Source organism: Lonchura striata, chromosome Z (genome assembly GCF_046129695.1).
Source record: "Lonchura striata isolate bLonStr1 chromosome Z, bLonStr1.mat, whole genome shotgun sequence".
Taxonomy (NCBI): domain Eukaryota; kingdom Metazoa; phylum Chordata; class Aves; order Passeriformes; family Estrildidae; genus Lonchura; species Lonchura striata.
The window spans coordinates 45,231,402-45,251,356 of NC_134642.1; the positions used below are offsets into that span (position 1 = coordinate 45,231,402).

Consider the following 19,955-nt stretch of genomic DNA (forward strand, 5'->3'; position numbering starts at 1 on the left):
TGAAATACTACTGCTGTCTCCTTGCATCTTTGGGGAATCTAAGACTCAGTCACTTCCTGAATTAGGAATGTCAAATTTTCCTTTAAAACTCCTTGTATATGTGGCTGAATTGCTTATTTAACCCATTATTTTTTTTTGCATTTGTGATTCCTACAGCAATGAGTTCCATAGTGCAGTTGTGCGCTCTGTAGGAAAGTGTTTTCATTTTTTTAACATATAACATGCTCAATCAACTAATTCTCCCCAATCTTGTATTGTTAAGAAGGATATATAGTCTTTATATTAAAAATATTGAGAATTAATCTTAAACCTCTAAATATATTTAGAATTGTTCTTAAACCTCATCATGTTTAACTGTCATTTTTACCACCCAAAATAAAGTTAAATACTTACCAAAAGAGTTAAAGAGAAAGTCTATCACCTTTTTGTCCAGACATTGATGGATCTATTTCAAAGAGGAATATATGTATATACTTCATCTTAAAAGGGTAACCACTTTTCATTTTTCACTATTTATTCCTACCTTTGTTAGTTCTTCTTTTTGACATTTACTAACATGTGACATATTTTTCTTCAACTTTGTTTTTTTTTATTCACATAAAACTACTTGGAATTTTATGAAATTTATGGCCATAATCCTGTTCTTTGTATGTTTGTTGACTTAATTTCTCAGGCACAAGTCACCTTTCTGAAAGCCTCTACAGTATTTTGGCTGTAAAGTTTTATTTATTCACATATTTGTTATTCCTATTTATTAATGTTTATTCATATATCTGTTATTCTTACCCTTTCTTGTCGTAATTATGAATTTTCTTAGAAGAACCCAGATTTACTGGTCTGCAGCTCCCTGGACTCTTCTGCATGTGCCATCTTCCATTTCCCTGTTGCTGATTCCATTTTAAGCACAGTTAATAGTTCAACAATTTTATACTTGAAACCTCTTGGAACTCTTGGGTGAAAACCATCTCTTCCTAATGATATATTATCAGTTATTTGTAAAACCTCTCCTTTCTAGCATTTTTATAAGCCGCCGAAGTATTAAATTTAGAAAGCCTGCTAAAGAACCCTCAAGCTTAAACTGCTAATTCCAAATTTTGGGAAGCTTATGTTCTGACTGCAGATCTTCTATACCAACATCTCCTACCCTGATATAAATAATAAACTAAACTTAATTTCATTACACCATTTTTTAGTATTAAGTACCCACATTTCTGTAATTAAAAGTCACCTCAGAATTCTCTGTCTTTCCTGTGATTGTTCAGAATAAAATACCACAAAATCCTGTCATTTAGGTGCATTATTCATCAAGACAAACCACAGATATTGAGGCAGGTAAAGCAGAACATTAAGGTCAGACTTTGCTCAGACTGTAGAATTTCAATGAGAAGCACACACGGGAGGAGAATGGATATGATATAGACACTTTTGATACTTCCATCACTATAGAAAAGTGGAGATAACCTAATTTACCCATTTTCAGTCACTATCTAGACAAAAAAAACCCCATGCATTGACAAAGCTGAAGGCTGAATACATTTAAGTGGATAATGGCCTTATGGAGTTTCTCAGTAACAGCTCGTTACTTAATTTCCGGTAGCATGGTAGTTTTTTTTCATTACATTTCATTCATTTCCCTGTGTTAATTTTCTGTGTAAATACCACATTTTTTTACAGAAGTATTTTCTGGTGAAGATTTCAATATGATGAAAATTTGATGTTTCTTTATATTTTTAATTTTTGAAGGAAAACAGCCATTCCAATCCTATCTTACTTTAATGAGGAACACTTCTGAAGAAGAGCAGACTATCTAGTCACAAGGTTAAGGAATTTGCTGATTATAAAAAATAAAATTTCTGTACTACTGTGTAATTTTGGCATAACAACAAGCCTTTAACTTTATTGCACAAGTAGAATGAAACAGATTCCCATTGGAACTATTCCACTGATTTTTATGAGGTTTTGTTTTCATTAATTATCTTCAGTTTCCCACATGGCCTTTTTACCTGTGCTCCATAAAAACCAGTTTCTCTTTTACAGACATTCCATATTGAAAATGTCAGGCAAACGGGACAAATATAAAATTATTTTTTTATAATATAGGGATTTAAAATTAGTCAAAGCAGTATTTAGTGTGTGTGTGAGTTAAATTTAAATGAAATAAATGTTTCCAGGCTGACAGCAGTGGAAAGTATGTCAGTCTTTCTGTTCACAGAACAATGATACAAACAGTGGGAGATTCTCCAGCAAGTTCTGAAAAATTAATTGTGCCTTAAATAGACATATTTTGGTATAAAGAAAAAATCAGTTATCATTAATGTGAAATTCTTCACTCCTGTTAATAAGAATATCAGGAAAGATTTCCAGAATAGAGTAAAAAGGCCCTTTTACCACTGTGCCCCATCTAGCCATGTCTTTGTGCTCCAGATTCCACAGTGAGTGAAGAACAAGTAATACTGAATACAACAAAATTCTTCCCCAGAAATACAGTAAGCTCAATGGAGATTTTTAATCTAGAATTATCCTTACACAAAATTACCTTACATAAAATTCTCGCCTAATAAAACAAAGGACTTTGGAGGTGAAATGTTTTAAAGGAGGTGAATGTTTTAAACAAGGAAAAACAGTAATTAATGAGCTGCTATAGATAAACCACTCCCAAACCTCTTTCTCTTCACAAATAATTATCAAATAATGTTAAAACCATAGCAAGACCAAAGATATCTGACAATGAAATACTGTCTCAAAATACAGGAGTATATTAACATTAAATCCTTTAAAATTCTTATATTACATTTACCTGGGGACTCAAGAATTTCTTGCCGACACCACCATGTCTGAAGTGGTGATGTTTCTCAAAGGACTTTCAGGCTTCAGTGTCACTGATAAAGTGTTGCTCATTTCTTTAACTCTACCATTCTTTTTTTTGTTTTGGACTTATTTCTTGTTTTAGTTTGGTTTGGCTTCTGTGTTTTGATTTTGGTTTTGTTTTTGTTTTGATGGGGACTTGTTTGTTTCTGGGAAGATCTCAAGGATTCTCAGCGTTGCAGATCTTCCAAATCAAATCAAGTCAAATCAAATCAAATGAAATCAAATCACTCTCAGGTTCTAGCCCCCTCCTGGTTTTGAGAGCATTATAATCTTGAAAAGGTTACCTGCCATCACCAGCCATCTTGTAGTCACAGGCAATCACCAGTGAAATCATCTCATTCACTTCAGATGGGATAGAAAATGGGGTTAAAAGGGAATACAACTTCTCTATTAACAGTATTTCTTAAGTGGGTGGCACGGAAAATTAACCACATGGGTGTGTACCCCAATTCAAGCCAGAGGTCTGGAGCATGCTCAAGGTATATTTCACTCAAGGAAAGCATAAATCATCTCCATTTTTCACCCTCCTCTTCTTCTGTTTCCTTCTTGGACTATACAAAACACACAAACACCTTCAATCCCCCCTGACCTCTAATAACCGATTAAAAAAAAAATTAGGAAAAAAAAATATATTTTTTTAATTAAGTGGAGCAAATCCACACAGTTTTCTTCATACAATTTGTTGAGAAAGAGAGCAAAAGAGATCAGAGGAATGTGACCTGACAACAACATTCCTGTATCAGTTCAAAATGAAGTGGAAATGCATGGATAACTCTGAGGATTTGAACATTCCTCTCAGCCTGACCACCTGCACCGAGCATAATCCTGGGGTTTGGCATTGGTGGAAAATATTAAAAAAATGGCATTGGTGACAGTAGATGGTGTGGAGTTTAAATTAATTGCTAGGAATGATAGGATGGTCACAAGGTTTAGTCTGTAGTTTAAAGTAGCCCCAGACTAAGAACATCTGGCATAATATCACTCAGATTTTAAAACAGGCTGGGTGGAAAACCGAGCACCTTGTGCTTCCGCAGGTTTTAAAATCCAAGAAATTGTAAGACATGGAAATGAATGGAATCTAGGGAACCAAGGCAAATTTTACTTTTTTTTTTTTTTTTTAACCAAGACATTCTATTAGTTACATCATTATGTTAGTCCCCACCACCTCAGAGAAATGTAAAATTAATTCCAAATTTCAGTGTTGAACAGGAATACCCCAGGCGTGGCCCATGGTGCTGATGAATATCCTGTACTGACAACAATGTTGGTGTTAAATTATGGTGTTGAAACAAGCACACAGAAAACCCTGCATATGTGTGTCAGTTTGTACCAGTTGACTAAAAGAATTAACAAGACACATTTTTCTCCTTAGTAACATTTTTTAATTGTAGTCAGTGGAAAAAATGACATAGATGGAAACAGAGAGGAAGAATATTTCCCGAGTGACAGAGGAAATAAATACAGGAATGGTAGAAGGGAGGTCCATCCTTTTTTTCTGAGCAACACTCATCAGGAGAAGGTGGATGAAGCTACTGAGCTGTATCAAACCAAATACCAATACATTTCAAATAAACAACACATCATACCCTAACTCCCAGACAGGCTTTGGGGTTCTGATCAGCAAAACTATCTGATTAGTAATGTAAATGACTAGCACTGAATCCCAAATTTTGATGTTTTGTAGACATTTAACATCTTGAGTTTCAAGGGCAATAATGTGCTTTAATGCAATTTTAAAATAGGTGATCTCCTGGATCTTCTTGAAATAACTATGTTATATCAGAAAATTTACTCAGAGGTTTTGAAGATGCCTTTTTCCCATAGGTTTTCTATAGTAAAATTTGGATACTGTGGATAAGGTATTAACACATGTTTTCCCCTTAATTTACTTTTTTGCATACTGTTTTTGGGAGGTGGGAGGGATAATGGACTTTTAAAAAAAATTGGGTTCATGACTGCACAACTTAATGTCACACTGTGTGAAACTAAAGTTGTTCTTCTTAATCAAATTGTTAAATATGATTAAAAACAAATCTCTCTAACTTCCTAAGTCATCTGGAAAAAAAAACGTGAGTCATTAAGATGATAATACAAGCAATCGTAAAAAATCAAAGATGATTAAACTGATTAATCTTCATTTCTCTAAATGCTAGGTCATGCTCTTATTATTAATAAAACCATAAGGAGCTGTAATTAAATTCTGGCAAACTTTCTGCTTTCAAGTAGTTTGACCTCCTACTGCAAAAAAACACATAGGAAACTATCCTTGTTCCCAGAAATTCACATTTTTGTACAAACAATCCACTCTGTAAATGTGGCTTTCTATATTAACAGGCTACTTTGCAAAGGTAATTTTATTTTTACAAAGTTGGTTTTTACTGTCTCACTTTCATGGCAGCATTTTCACTCAAGTGCAGATTAAATTGAAAAAACTTGCATTAATTTCAACCTAATTAAGCATATGCTCAGTTTGCTGAACTGGAGCTGTACTAAATAACATGTAAGGATTGGGTTGAAACTATGATTTTGCTGCTGTAAAAACAGCAACACCTATGTAAAGATTGCATAATTTACATGTGTGCTCTGGTGGGGAAAATGGCAGGATAAATTCTGAGGTCATGTTGCTTCCATCCTAGAAGGTGGAGGGGCAGAACTGTGCCCCAGTCAGCTCTGCCTGTGGTGGTGTGTTCCTGACTCCTCCTCTGTGTTAACAACAGGCTGATGCCTGGCTTGTACACAATGCGCAAGAGCAAGATTCACAGGGAAATGAAGCCTTCAGCAAATACATGGAAAATTAATAAAATTCAATTTTGCCCTCAGCCCTGGAGCAGAAAAAGATGTGGAGTGAGAGCCACACATGGCTCTGTCCTTACACCTTGCCATGCTGGTGAAAAATGAGCTATGGGAATCCTTCAGGGATGATGAGCTTTCTCCAAAGTTGTCCTGGTTTCATCTAGGGTAGATTTAATTTTCTTTTTAGTAGCAGGTACAGTGCTGTGTTTTGGATCTAGAATGAGAATAATGTTGACAACACAATGAGAATAATGTTGACAACACAGTGAAATTTTAGTCATTGATCAGCAGTGCTCACTGCAAGCAAGGACTTTTTAGTGTCCAATGTTCTGCCCATGAGCAGGTGCACAAAAAGCCAGGGGAAAGCATGGCTAGGAGATCTGCCCCAAACTGGCCAAAGGGGTACTCCATACCATGAAGGTATCTGTACAGGCTCCTGACTAAACACTAGCCACCCAAAAAATAATGTCACTGTGTTTTCCCTTGCAAGATGTACTTCTTTATGTGGTCATTGTGTAACCAACATCTTTCCCTCTGAGAGATTCTAAGGAAAGCTGCAGCACTCTGAACTCGCTTGCAATCAAGCCTTACAGTCCTCCAACCCTGTAGGAGTTTTGTGCGGTTTTATAACATGACCTGCTTGCTTTAATTACAAAGAAAGATCCTGCTGGCATGACTGCCACAAAAAAAAACCTTCACAAGAGCCAATCTCAGTCAATTTGCAAGACAAGCAGACAAATCTCTGCCCAAGTTCACCTTGAGGAGCAACCTCTGTCAGTAAGGCAAGAGGTGGGAGAGCCGCTCTGTACCTTCACACCTCTCCTCCCAGGTATTCTCCCACTGAAGTCACACGTGGTTATACCAAGTCAGGAATCAGCACATGGTCAGAACAAAAATCTCTGAGGTGGATGGTGAAGTTAAAGCAGGCAGAGATAAGAAGTACTGTGAACCTTTCAAAACAATATAAATTGTGCTGTTGTTTAGTATCCCTAGCAGTGAAGTGACCTTGCAACACCCTCCCCTGTGTATACCTCTGGCTACACATCATGCTTTGTCTTGCTTCAGCGGCAAGCAATTAGCTGTCTTTGGTTTTATCTCTGAATATCCAGGTTTTACACTATAAACATTTTATTATCTGCAATGCAGCTATTGTTTTCCTATTTCTTCTTCTCCTACAGAGCAGCTTGTTATCTGCATCTTAAACCCGTTCAAATGTCTGCTGCTCCACGTTGAAGGAATTACAGGACTTACTGAGTGATTCACTGGAGGTTAACACAATATAAATTGAGAAATGAGCCAAGTTTCATTACAAATGTCTGTGTGTCTGATGGCATTTACCGCAGCCTGGGTAATGTGAAGCTGTGGTTTGGGGGAACTTGTGGAAACATTAAAGTATTGTAATGAAAAGAGGTAAACTTTGAATAAATGAACATTTGCTAAAGACTGTTGACAATGATAGAGTTTCCTTCCAAAAGATTATAGCTGCCAAATTTTCTACTACGATTACACTGATGTGAAAAACCATACATTTTTTCTTTTTCTTTTCCTTTTCTTTTTCCTTTTCTTTTTCTTTTTCTTTTTCTTTTTCTTTTTCTTTTCCTTTTCCTTTTCCTTTTCCTTTTTCTTTCTTTCTTTTTTCTCTCTCAGAAGAGAAAACACTATAAATATTCTTTTAAAAAAAAACTATATGAAAAAGACTACCTAGAATAATGTCCAGCATAAAAGAAATGTTGAAAAATAATAATTAAAAGTAAATAGAAGTTAGAGTCATAGAAGAACATGATAGAATCCAGATAGGCATTTTGATAATGTAAGAAAGTTATTATTCAAAGGTCTGACAGTTTTCTAGGATAATAAAACACCATGACAACTTCAGTAGTTTTAATTCCAAATATTCAGACAAGTGTCATAGCTCCATCAAAACAGCAAAAATGGCTTATATTGTATAGACTTTGAAGCTCAAACAAAGAATATGATGTGATATCATGTGAGAAGGATATCTGTAGGCAGGCGCATGTAACTGATGATGGCAACTCCTTACAAATGTAATTCATTTTTCATCAGACACTGACGGAAAATGGAACTACATGAATATCCATGGGGAATGAAAAATCAAATGGAATCAAAATTGAATCAAAATGAATTAAAAATGCAATAAAAAATTCAAATAAATAGAACCCTAGAATCACTGAGGTTGGAAAAGACCTCTAAGGCCCTTGATCCAACCATTACCCCAACACTGCCCAGACCACCACTGCCCCATGTCTCAAGTGTGCCACATCTACACAGCTTTTAATTCCTTCCAGGGATGAGGACTCCACCACTGCCCTGGACATCTGTGCCAGGGCTGGACAGCTGTTTCCACAAAGAAATCTTTCCCTGATGTCCAGCCTGAACCTCTCCTGGCCCAGCCTGAGGCTGCTCCCTCTCCTCCTGTCCCTGTCCCTGGGAGCAGAGCCCGACTCCCCTGGCTGTCCCCTCCTGGCAGGGGGATGTGCAGAGCCACAGGGTCCCCCCTGAGCCTCCTTTTCTCCAGGCTGAGCCCCTTTCCCAGGTCCTTAAGCTGCTGCTCATCAGACTTTTGCTCCAGACCCTTCCAAGCTCCCCTTTTCTAGATAAGACATAGTTTTGAAGAATTTGCTCTTCTGTGCCCTATTCTCCTCAGGATTTTTTCCATTAAACTTCCATTATGACTTTGTAGCTGTTGTCTAGGATTTTCTTTATCCAAAATTCAAAGAAAAGATGAGTGCATGGTTCAGAAGTACTCTTTGCAGTTAGCAGAAGCAATAACAAAATGAATCAGTAAGTTTGGATTCTAAACTGAAAATATGTCAGAAACAATTTTATAAGTTTCCATCTCACCAAAACACTAGCACAAAAAGGTAAGGAAGATGGCTGTCTGAGCCTCCCTCTGCTGTCAGCAGCAAGACAGACTTCTTCCCAGGCAGATACATCTCATTTTATGAGACACTTCTATGACATGAGACACTTCTATGATAAATCCTGGTTTTCAGCATGGATTTTATAGATAGTCTAGCCAAATCATTTAATCTCACCATTTGCAATATTTGTAATTAACATAGATGTATCCTCTTCACTGTTAATAAGCAGCAAAAAAATGCATTTCCCTTGACTTGCAGTTCAAGTTCAGAAGGAAAATTAAAACCTTTCATTCTTTGTGTCAGACATTGGTCTGAATAATGGGAAATGAGTCTTTCTTCAGTACAGACACTTCTACCTACCTTACACCTAATGTTTTCAAGAGAAAGTGGAACTGCTGGTGTTGAAGTACAGTTACAAATTTCAAAGGAGTTTTAATCCCAAAAGCAACAGAATTGCACCTGATGATAAGGTAAGAAATTCATAGTACTACAGATTCATGATTCATAATATGAGTAAGGGAGCGTCTAGTAAACAGTACTTCATAGTCATGCACTGAAAAATAAAAATAAAAGCAAAATATCATATTCTTGAAGTATTTGCAGTGTCTCAGCCAGGCATCAGAAGGTACAAACTGACAATTTTTTGATACATATACCAAAAAGTTACTCACACAGAAGAAACCAAATGAAAACAAGTTTTTAAGAAAATAAAGCTAAACAAAAACAAAGCAAAGCAAAACAAAACAAACCAAAAACCTTTATCTGTCTCTGACTCAACTGATATTTCGAGGTTTGAGAAGCATGAAAATAGAGCAACTGTCAAAATGAAAACCTAAAAGTTGACATTCACATTGTCTGATAACCAGTTGGCTTATCTTCAGCAAAATACAGAGTAAAATATCATTGAAGTGACAATATTCAGCTGGTTCTGGTCATGAAAACTTACTGTAATCTTGGTTTGAGAATTATTCTCTGGAATGATAAAACTTCAGAGAAAAAATACAATGAAAGCTCTGTAACACATTTGAACTCCAAGTAATATATTGCTCCATGTTAAATAATAGAATCACAGAACCACAGAATGGTTTGGGTTGGAAAGGACCTCAAAGACCACCATTTTCCACCCCCCTGCCATGGACAGGGACACCTTCCAGTGTTCCAGGTTGCTCCAAGCCCCATCCAACCTGGCCCTAAATACAGACTCCCAGGGATCCAGGGGCAGCCACAGCTTTCCTGGGCAACCTGTGCCAGAGCCTCACCATCCTCAGAGAAAGGAATTTCTCCCTAACATCTGATCTAAACCTACTCTTTCACTTTGAACACACTCCCCCTTGTTCCGCCACTAGAGTTCTGGATGAATAAGGCAGATTTCATGGTTATTTTTTATTTCTTTCTAAAGGAGAGTGTTCTAGAGGGAAATGCTTTCAAAGGTTTTGTTGCTCTCAGGTTTTTGTTTGAAGCCAGTAAGGCAACTCATGGGTGAAAGGGTAAACAGCTGCATAATTCTTTTCAGGTGAAAAACCATACTAACAGCTTTGATGACAGGTTTCCCAGAAAGGCAAGGAGCTGGAAGAAACATGAACTGCCCTCCTAACTTCAGACAAAATGGACATCAACATATTATCTATGGACTCAACTGAGCCCTCAGCTGATTCCTCTGGGGTCAAAAAACAAAAACAGGAAAATTTGCTCCATGAAGACTGTGATATTTCTGCATGGCTAGCATTTCAAGAGGAGTTCTAACATCTACATTCAAAGTTCAATAAAGCTTCTGGAAAGAATGTTTTACAGTTCAGACTTACAGCACATTATTGAGTAGTTCCCCTTTAAATTTCTCAATATATTTAATATTTTGGAGTGATTAGTAGGTCAAGGCTTTTTTGTATTTTAAACAACATTTCAGTAATGCCACAGATCCTAACTATTAATTTTGTTTAGCATAAAGCTGCAATTTAACATTAGTATGGCATGAACTTGAATAGCTTTAATGTATTTTTAAAAGATGAATATGTTCTAATTAGATATTTATCTGTTACATGTTTTAAACAGTAAGAATAAGGTGTTCATCTCGAGTAAAGAGACAAGGTGAAAATATCAGCATTAAAGTGAAAGTATCAGCATTTTCGAACAGCTGGTCCTACATATTTCTGAAAATCTGATGATAATTAAAGACATACAAGCATACATTTACTGATCTAATGGCTTTGCTGTTTGAAAACACTGAAATGAAAATGTTATCATTTAGTTCTGTATTTTTCTATCAAATAGCTATGGAATTTAATGCATATAATAGTTAAGTGTTTCTTAGAGCAATGGCTGTAAAATGAGCGAAAGGACACAGATAAATGCTCCAGACCAGGCTGGGTGGGACTTGGAGAAATCTGGTCTAGTGAAAGGTGCTCTGGCCCATGGCAGAGTGGTTGAAATGAGATCAGCTTTGAAATCCCTTCCAATACAAACCATTCCATGATTTTGTGAATGCTTAAGCAATTGATGCCTCTGGGGGATGATGCCTTGCCACCACATATACATCAAGATAATTATTTACTCCTTTTTCCACCCAGTTTTTACACAATTTTCCCTGTGTTGTTCAGAGGAAATTGAAAGTGTTTATTCTTTAGGCTGGTGAATATAACTAAAACTTGCTTTAAGAAGGAGTATAGACAAAGCCATTTCTTAGGACATTAAAAATCACAGGCACGCATGAAGACTATAATTTAACCAAAGGCATCATAAACCAAAAATATTTAAAAATAATAAACTCATTGGTTTTTTGTTTTTTTTTCTCTAAAGTCACAATTTAAATTGCAGATTAGTTTTTTTTCTTGTAGTCCTGTTGATAGATTTGAGGAAAGCAGCATACATCATTAACTGTACTGTGTGAGGATTCACATTTCAGGCTTTGTCTGGCCAAGCCACTACAGCCAGTCTAATTGTTGCAGAATTACCACTAAATGGAAGTGATGCCCAGGAATGTTGAACTTAATGTAATGCCCTGAAATAACATTAATAACATTGCAGTTGTTTTAATGAAATTCATAGGAGGAAAGTATCATTAAACAAAGCAACAATATTATCCCTGGTGCCCTGGTCAAACTCCAACCTGGCTGATTGCATTGTGACACCTACCATTTTTCAGCTGTTTGAACTTGGTGTGCTTGTGTGCCTCCCTGTTCATTGATATGTTAATGCCCTACATCAGCAGCTCATTGCAGCCTATCACTGTAGAGTTAGTTGGCTGTCACTCATGACCATCCAAATGCTTTTAAGGAAGCTATAACCACAGTGCACAACCTTGAAAGGACCCCTTTCAATCTATCCAGAGCTTGTCCAGTTACTTAGATATTGTTTAACCTTACAAGTGAGCATAGATAAAACTTATTTCAGTGTTTGTTAAACACAGAGCATAGCCTCATGTCCTAGTTCTGAAATAATGAAACTGAAAAGCATTAATATGTGCTCAAAGCTGGGCACAGAAGTGTCATCCCACATGCTGGGGCTTTAGTTTAGGTCAGGAAGGTACTCAGAGCAGTATCTGCTCAACACTCCCACTTAACTGGGATTTGCTTTGAATTATAGAGTGGAATCTGAAATGAATGAAATTAAAGTCAAGATACAGTCTAAGAGCACAACTTAGAGACCTCAGCACCAACTAATTATGCAGACAACAGCCATAGAGTAGAGGTAGTCGAAATTTAAAAACAATATCCCAAAATATAGACTCCATGAAAAGTTACTTTTCTCTACTGTTGGTTCATGATGGACACATAGTCATGTTCAAAGGCTTTATTTAAAGGAGCAGATCTGCTCTACGCTGCCTTACTAGTCTTTGACTTAATGGTCAAAGTCTGGATGGCAGAATACTTGAGAAAACTCTTCTGACACTGTCAAATGTGTTGGCATTTGTAGAGGGTTTGTGGAGGAAAACATTCTGAAGAGCTAAATTCTGTTTCATTGAAAACTTTTTAAAATGTAGGACCACAATTTGGATTTTTCTCGTTCCCATATTCAGGCAGAATTGTTAGTGGTGACTTCATAGAACAGTTTTTAGTGTGTTTATCACATCTCACAGGCTTAATTTCTAGTATTTTTCCCAAAACCCTCCCCATGCCCCTTAATCTGTTGTAGGTGAAATCCAGATATTCATGCACAGTAATTTTCCTGTTTGTGAGATCAGAAAAGATCACCAAGGAGCATGTAAAAAGCCAGGCATATATTTTTATTTATGCTAACAGTGATTAAAATATAAAAGTTCAACAAAAGTTGAGATCAGAAAGAGATAGTTGCAAAGATCTCTAAAAGAGTGTCTTGATACCAATTAGGAAACTGAGCACTGCTGAAAGCTCATTAGGGATAACTGTAGGTAACCAATTGTATCCTGCTTTGGAATCAAGTGAATGTCCAGTTCTCTCAGCAAAACAACAGAACCCACATCCTTCCCAAATCCTTATCCCTCCCTTTCTGGTGTAAAAGCACATGACACCTGTGTTTGAAACCCCTGTTAAACTGCAGCTGGATTGTCATCATTAGGGTTTTGTCACAGCCTGATTTGGGGAGGAAGCAAATGATCTGGAAAAAGATGTGACATTTTAAATGTACATAATCAGATCTTTAAGACTCATTTCAGGCTCAATGCTGTCTTTGATCTTCTTCAGGTAGAATAAAGAAGACAACAGAATGGGGAGAAGAGTGACAGGATAAGTGGAAAAGAGTGGATAAGATTGTGTGAGTACAGATGCTAATGAACCAAAAAACCACCATTTTATTTAAAGTGTTGTATATGTCTGCACAGAAATCAGATATTTGAAAGTAGTTCTAGTTGTAGATTAGGCATATTTTCTGTTCAGTACCAGGCCACAACCAAGCCATTCAAATGTGATCTCTCTCTGGCTCACCAGTACAAACAGTAAGGAAGAAGTAGAGAAAGCAAAAGAAAAAAGTGAGAAAAGATTATTAAAGACATTGAGAGAGCCACAGCCATTGACCTTGTAGTCAAAAAAATTCTGTTTCTCTTTGGGTGGTGGTAACTGAAATCTTGTATACAAATCAAAGTGAATTCAAGTCTTGCATGTCCGCTTTTTACCTGAACACTGAAAACACAGTCACTGAATCTTCAGGCAGATGTAGTCTCATATGGATTTCTTTTTTTTTTTTTTTTATGTCTGAGGCTGAAAAGCATTTAATCAAATCTAATATGTTTGGGAAAGAAAACAAACCTCTGTTTAATAGCTGGAAATGTCAAAGAAATCAAAGGTATTATCCCACAAAGGTCCTGACTGAAGATCTTTCTATTTTGAAAAAAAAAAAAAAATATATATATATATATATGAATATATATAAATCTTTTGACAACAGTAGTCAAAGTTTTTCAAGTAAAAGCAGAGAAAGTTTAGATGTGATTTGCCAGTGCTGCTTAAAGTTCCAAAACATATGAATGAAAGGCACCACAAAGACTTTAATTAATTGTCGCTTTTTGATTTAAACCTCTTCTTGTGCTAATAATTCTCATTAGCACTGCACAACACATGCTGCAGAAACCCCTGAAGCAGCCAAGCAATACCAAGCCAAATCCAGCAGGGAAGTCTCTTACCTGTCTGAACTCCTCAAGGTCTATTTTGTTTCCCACCAGCACCACAGGGATGTCATAGGTGTGCCGGACACGATAAATGAGTTCCTTAAACTCAGCTGCTTCTTGAAAGGATTGGCGGTCTGTGATGGAATAGCAGATAATGAAGCCTTCTCCACCTCGCATATACTGGTCCCTCATGGCTGTGAATTCTGCCTGCAGAACAGGAAGAACACACTCAGTAATTTGGCAAACAAAATGATCTATCTGTAAATAACAAACTTGCAGAAAACTTCCCTGGTTCCCTGCATAAATTCACATTGCTTGTTTTACCCTTGTAAACACTGCTTGCTGAAATTTGTGCATCCTTCTGGGTTCATCAACCCCAATAACAAGGATTTCTCTTAGGACTTTTTTTTCTTTTCCCATCAAGGGAGCTCTGTCCTCTAAGAATGTGAACTTATTATGCAAGTGCTTGCATACAGAAGATATTGTCTCATGTATTACCAGAAACTTCTTCAGTGCCGCCAGTACAAACTGACTTGCAACTGAATTAATATTAAAATTCAGTGTAAAAGAAACTATATTACTAGGAACTGGAGACAGGTACAGATTCCTTATTATGCATTCAATTCAAAAGCTCAATAATATCAAAAAGATATTCATTGGTTGCCATCAGTTTTGGAATGGTGCCTAACAAAACAAGGATCTGATCTGCGAAAAGTTCTACTTTTTTAAAGGGTCTCAGAAAAGATGGAGGTTTCACTTCAGCGTGGGGTAATGTCATTAAGTGAGAATCAACAATTTTAAATAGTGCAAGAATTTAACCCATTTCTTCCTCTTGCATTTTTCTCATTTTATGTTTATTGTCACAGAAATGCTTCTTGTTAGCAGTAGGTTTTTTTTTCAGAAGCTTTTAATAATTGACATACTGTACAAAAAAATATCAAAATTTAGTTTTCAAAAAATAGTCTCAGGCACTATGGTTTGAGAATATATTTTAAAGCTAGTATCTTTCTCAAGTTTGTTTGTTTTTCTTGATCACAGCCCAGAATAACCCAATACCATGGCAACAGTTGGTTAGGATCAGAATCCTCCTGACAAAATCAGTTCTCCAGAGATATTAAGATGCAGGAAGGTCTGATAAAAAAAGGAATTCACATATCAACATTGGACCATTTCTATAAGCAGCAGCAGCACGCAGCATAAAATCCTGTATTTTTTACTCTATTGAGAATTTAGGATTTTTTAAAACAGTTTAGTTTAGTTTACAAATATATATCTTTAGCCCTTGCTGAAAATTGAAGGGAAATGGATTTCTTATGCTCTTTTAAAAGTCTTAGCCTTAAATCTCTCTCAATACTTGCTCATGTTGATTGACAATATTTGCTGTGAATAGACTTTCATGTTGACCATTATAATTTATTTATGATGTATCTTTTACCCAAGGGCTTTATATATCATCGAAAACATTTCACCTGCTGCAGGAAAAAGTTCATCCAACTAAGCTTCAAAATGGCAGACTAATAGGCAATTTAAGGGTAGGATTCTTCATTGAGACTTACTCAGAATTTGAAATCTTTGAATTATTATCCCATAGCACCCCCGAAGAGTCTATTAACTACTAAGCTACAAGACAGAGTGGATCAGGTCCATAATGTATCCCATCCTCTGGAAACTGGATATGCAGGCAGTAGAGCAGCTGAGCACTGAAGATATCAAACAGAAAGGATTCCACGGTCTATGGTTTGGACAAAAGACTGAACAGAGCTGTGTCTCTGTTCCCAAATCTCTTCCAGCCATGTATGTTATATAGTTACTAGATTAATAAATGATGCAATACAAAACTATACATCACATTCAAAGTCTCCGAAGTTGAGAGCAGGGAGTGCTAATGACTAAACACAATCATTAAATCCATTATCTGCCCTCAGACCCCAGACTTTTTACACCAGAACAAAGATCTCACTGCAGCCACCATCCCACGTGACCGTGATTTTTTCTTCTTTGCACCAGTCCCTTAGAGTTGTTCTACACCATTATTAGGAGAATAGTCTCCTTTATAGGGGGAACAGAACTAGTTTGGGATTCCTTCAGGCTGAGCAGACAATGGAAGCCTTCAGTGAAGTTAAATCTATGGATTAGACTTCTGAATTCAGCTGGCTGTGCAGCTGCAGTCCACTGTCTAAGCTGTCTTTGTAAAAAGTGGTAAACAATTCAATGCCATTAATGAACTACAGGCTCTTCTAATGCTGGAAAATAGTTATACCATAACTAATTAGTTATCTAATTAGCTATTTTTACACCTATTATTTATTTTTAGAGGGTTTATACAACTGAGGGGAGCTGATAGCTAAGTACCCATTTTCACATGGAACCTAACGCCCAGCCCAGATGACCTGTCTCCTTGAGTTAGAAATTTCATAAATCAACTACTTTACCACTCTCTGACAGCTCTGCACAACCTTTTACAAAGAATGAGCTCTGTTTAAGTGAGGTGATCCACCTTTAGGAACTGCTCAGAGCTTTGTACACTCATTTATAGCCATTCATGGCAAACCAAGAAGGAATTAGGTCACGCATCCCTGTTTAAGTTACTCACAGTAAGTGATGTTCTGGAGCATGAGTACTCCCAGGATCACTCCCCAGGGATGCTTAATGGCTTTCCTTGACTGACAGGAGGCCCTGGGTTCCTAATTTCACACACTGAATCATTCCAAAGGGATAAAGTTCTCAGCTTTTAGGACTGACACTTCTGAGTCAGAATCATCTACCTACACACTCTGGTTCATGCCAGGGCATAGTCAAAACTTTCAGAATAAGAATGAGTTTACCTATGTAATTTTTTATGACGTGTTATTATGACTGATTAATTAGACTAAACAGGCAAAATACTTTAGTGTCAATTTTGAAATGATCCATTTTCAGAGGCATTAAATATTTTGTGCAAACTGGATTAAGGACATAGAATTGTCTTTCTGTTCTTAACTCAGCTAGTAATTTCCATTGCAATTTTTTGATGTTGACATTAATTTCTCAGCTTTTTTCCCTTGGCAAAGGGAAGGACTCCAAAGATCAAACAACTCCAAAGACAAGGACTTCAAGATCAAACATAAATTAGCCTGGTTTTTTATTTCAAAAGAAGTGTTTTTTTTTTCCTTTTCACCAAGAACCTCAACACAATAATATATACTAAGAGAAAGAATAAATTTAATTATCAATACATATGCTAAAATCTTGCTAAAAATGCAAATCTGTATGCATATTATATAAAAAAGACAAAGGACTAAGAAGAAATGATATCTCTTTGTTAATTTTCAAGTCTTACTCCAAATTTCATTTTTCATGTTTATCTACAGTAACCAGAACTAAAACCCAAGCTCACCTGTGTTTTGTGAATACTCAGGTGTAGAGATGAAGCCTAAGGTTTTACAGATTTTTTCAGTATTTTTATTTTTATATTTTATCTGGTTCACTTATAAAATAAGCTGGGCATCTGTCACACTAATATCTTCTTTAATATTCTCCTACTGTAAAAAGGCCCTCTTAAAATCATTCGGGAATTGTACTGGATACAAATTTCTACTCAGTAAAGGGAAAATGCAAAACATTCTCAAGTCAGTAAATGCCAAGGGGAAAAGACAGAAGAAAATCACACCCCCTCAAAAGAAAATAAATTCTAAAAATTAACGTGAAGATTTGTCATGCTTACAGCATTTTGCAGCTTGACATCAATCTTGAGTACTCTCTTGTGTATTATGACTAGGACTTAAATTAAAAGTGTGGTAAAAACTCTTTTGAAACCAAATCATCATTCTTCTTAAGAGATGCAATACTTGAGAACAAGCATCAAGTTTGGAGAGAAACAAAACAGAATTTTTCTTAAAGTTGAAAGAAAGCAACATAGCTTTTTCCTTTTCTTTTTCCAGTGTAATTCAGTGCAGAAAAAAATTCCACTAATCCTCATAAGACTATATATTTCTACCTGTTGTTGAAGAACACTGACAAAAAAGTCTCTTGAGGTTAGGTTGCTCCTAGAGAGATGTCATATTTGCCTTTCTTCAGTAATCAGGCATCTGACGTGATTTTTCATAGGTATCAGAACAACCTCACAATGATATCAAGGAACTTCCTCAACATGCTTGGATACCTCATCCTGTGGTACTGAACTGCTTACACCCAGCTTGATTCACTTCTCCCTTATTTATCCCCCTCTAGTCTCTCTCTTCCTCAAACTTTCCTGGGAGGCATAAGAGCAGAGCTTTCTTATGAAGACGGGGAGAGAGGAAGCCTTGAGTGCATTTGTACAATCCATGTTCCTCATCATTAGGACACTCACTTGTTCCAGAAGCAGCCCCACATTTTTCCTGACCTATGTGCAGTTGCCAGTGTACCTGTAGAAACCTATCTCATTGCCTTTTAATGTCTCAAAATTTTCAATTCTAGCAACACTTTGTTTTTCATAATCCAATCCATTCACACTGAAGAAATACTTCCATACACCTTCCATATTTCGTACTCCTGTATATTCTTGGTTTTCCTATCAGCTTTTAAGAAAACAAATTATTAAAAAGAAAATGCCTAACCTCTGTTTTCTCTCCTTCATCTTGATTGATAATCTCTTATCTCACATTTCATAAAGAGCAAGAGAATTTTTTCATAAAAAGTAATATTTTAAATTAATTTTAAAATTCATGCTGTTATAATGAACATATAAATAGAGCTTGTATGTTGGGTTTTTTTCATTAGAGATCGGAATCTTTTCCAAATAAGATTAGTATCTTAATCTGTCCAGAAGAGGAAACAAAGTAATTGAGCAGTAAAGTCACAATACATTCAGATACCCTGATCTTTATGAAGGGTTGGTCTATGTATTATTATCAAACATAAATCAGGATCTCATGTTCAACTCAGAATAACCTTGCCTTGCTGACTGAAGGAGTCTAGAATGATGCATAACAAAGTTCAGCAAAGCCAGTCTGTTTCTTTGCTGTTCCCTAAGCATTTCCTCCCGAACAATGCTGGAGAAGGAGTTCTGGGTTAGAAAAGCTTTTATGCAACTCAGAATAGAAGTTGTTTAGAAACAGCATCTCCCCACATCAGCAAAGCTCTAAAGTGAAGCCATATCTCCCAGATCCCCATGTTGCACATAGCTAAGAGATGGCCTTGACAGCCCCAAAAAGGATAAAAGAGAAAGAAGAGAAGAACAAAAAAGAAAAAAATGGACAAGGCAATGAGCAAAAGGTCGCCATTCTTGCCCCTCTTTTTCATTGTGTGGTGATATGTTTGAGCAGTAAACACAGCTTGCAAGTGCAGTCCTTCCCCATACTCCTCAGAAGTGTGGTGCTTAGAAATTTAAAGATGTGGCACCTCCGAAGCGAAGGTGTCATGTTTTTCAAACTACACACACACTCCACACATTTTGATGTCTGTTCTGGTTTTTTTTATGATCTTGGCTTGTATCTCTAGAAGAGGTCAGAGTCTCCCCAGGGAGGCCAGCCTCACAGTTTGAAGAATGTCACTTTCTATATCTTCTTTTCTTATGTTCTGCTTGACTTTAAAACCAGGAATATGCTAACAGATGTTCTTAATCAAAACTGTGTCCCTGATTACCACAGGGGTCGTTCTTATTTTTAACTGGTTTTTTTCACATTTATAGTGAACACTTGAGGGATAGGATATATTCTTGCAAACAAGCAGGCTCTTGTTCATCTATGGCAAAAAAACCAAATAAGGATAAAATTAACAAAAAGGATGCAGGGGGAAGGGGAAAAAAATCTTCAAATAGTGAGAGAAGAAAAAAATTAAAACAAAAAAAATAAAGTGAAACTTCACTGTTTACTCAG

At 36.4% G+C, this 19,955-nt stretch overlaps 1 protein-coding gene across 3 annotated transcripts in view; it reads right to left on the bottom strand.

Moving 5' to 3' along the window:
- RIT2 (Ras like without CAAX 2) overlaps positions 1 to 19,955 on the bottom strand; it is a 213,165-nt gene that overhangs the window by 104,673 nt on the left and 88,537 nt on the right. For 2 of the 3 annotated variants that reach the window (XM_031507344.2, XM_021538919.3), the window contains exon 4: positions 14,134 to 14,325. In XM_031507344.2, coding sequence (XP_031363204.2) covers positions 14,134 to 14,325 — 192 coding nt within the window. Of the gene's footprint in view, positions 1 to 13,703; positions 13,832 to 14,133; positions 14,326 to 19,955 lie in introns of those variants that run through there. The other variant, XM_077790111.1, reaches the window with a different exon arrangement.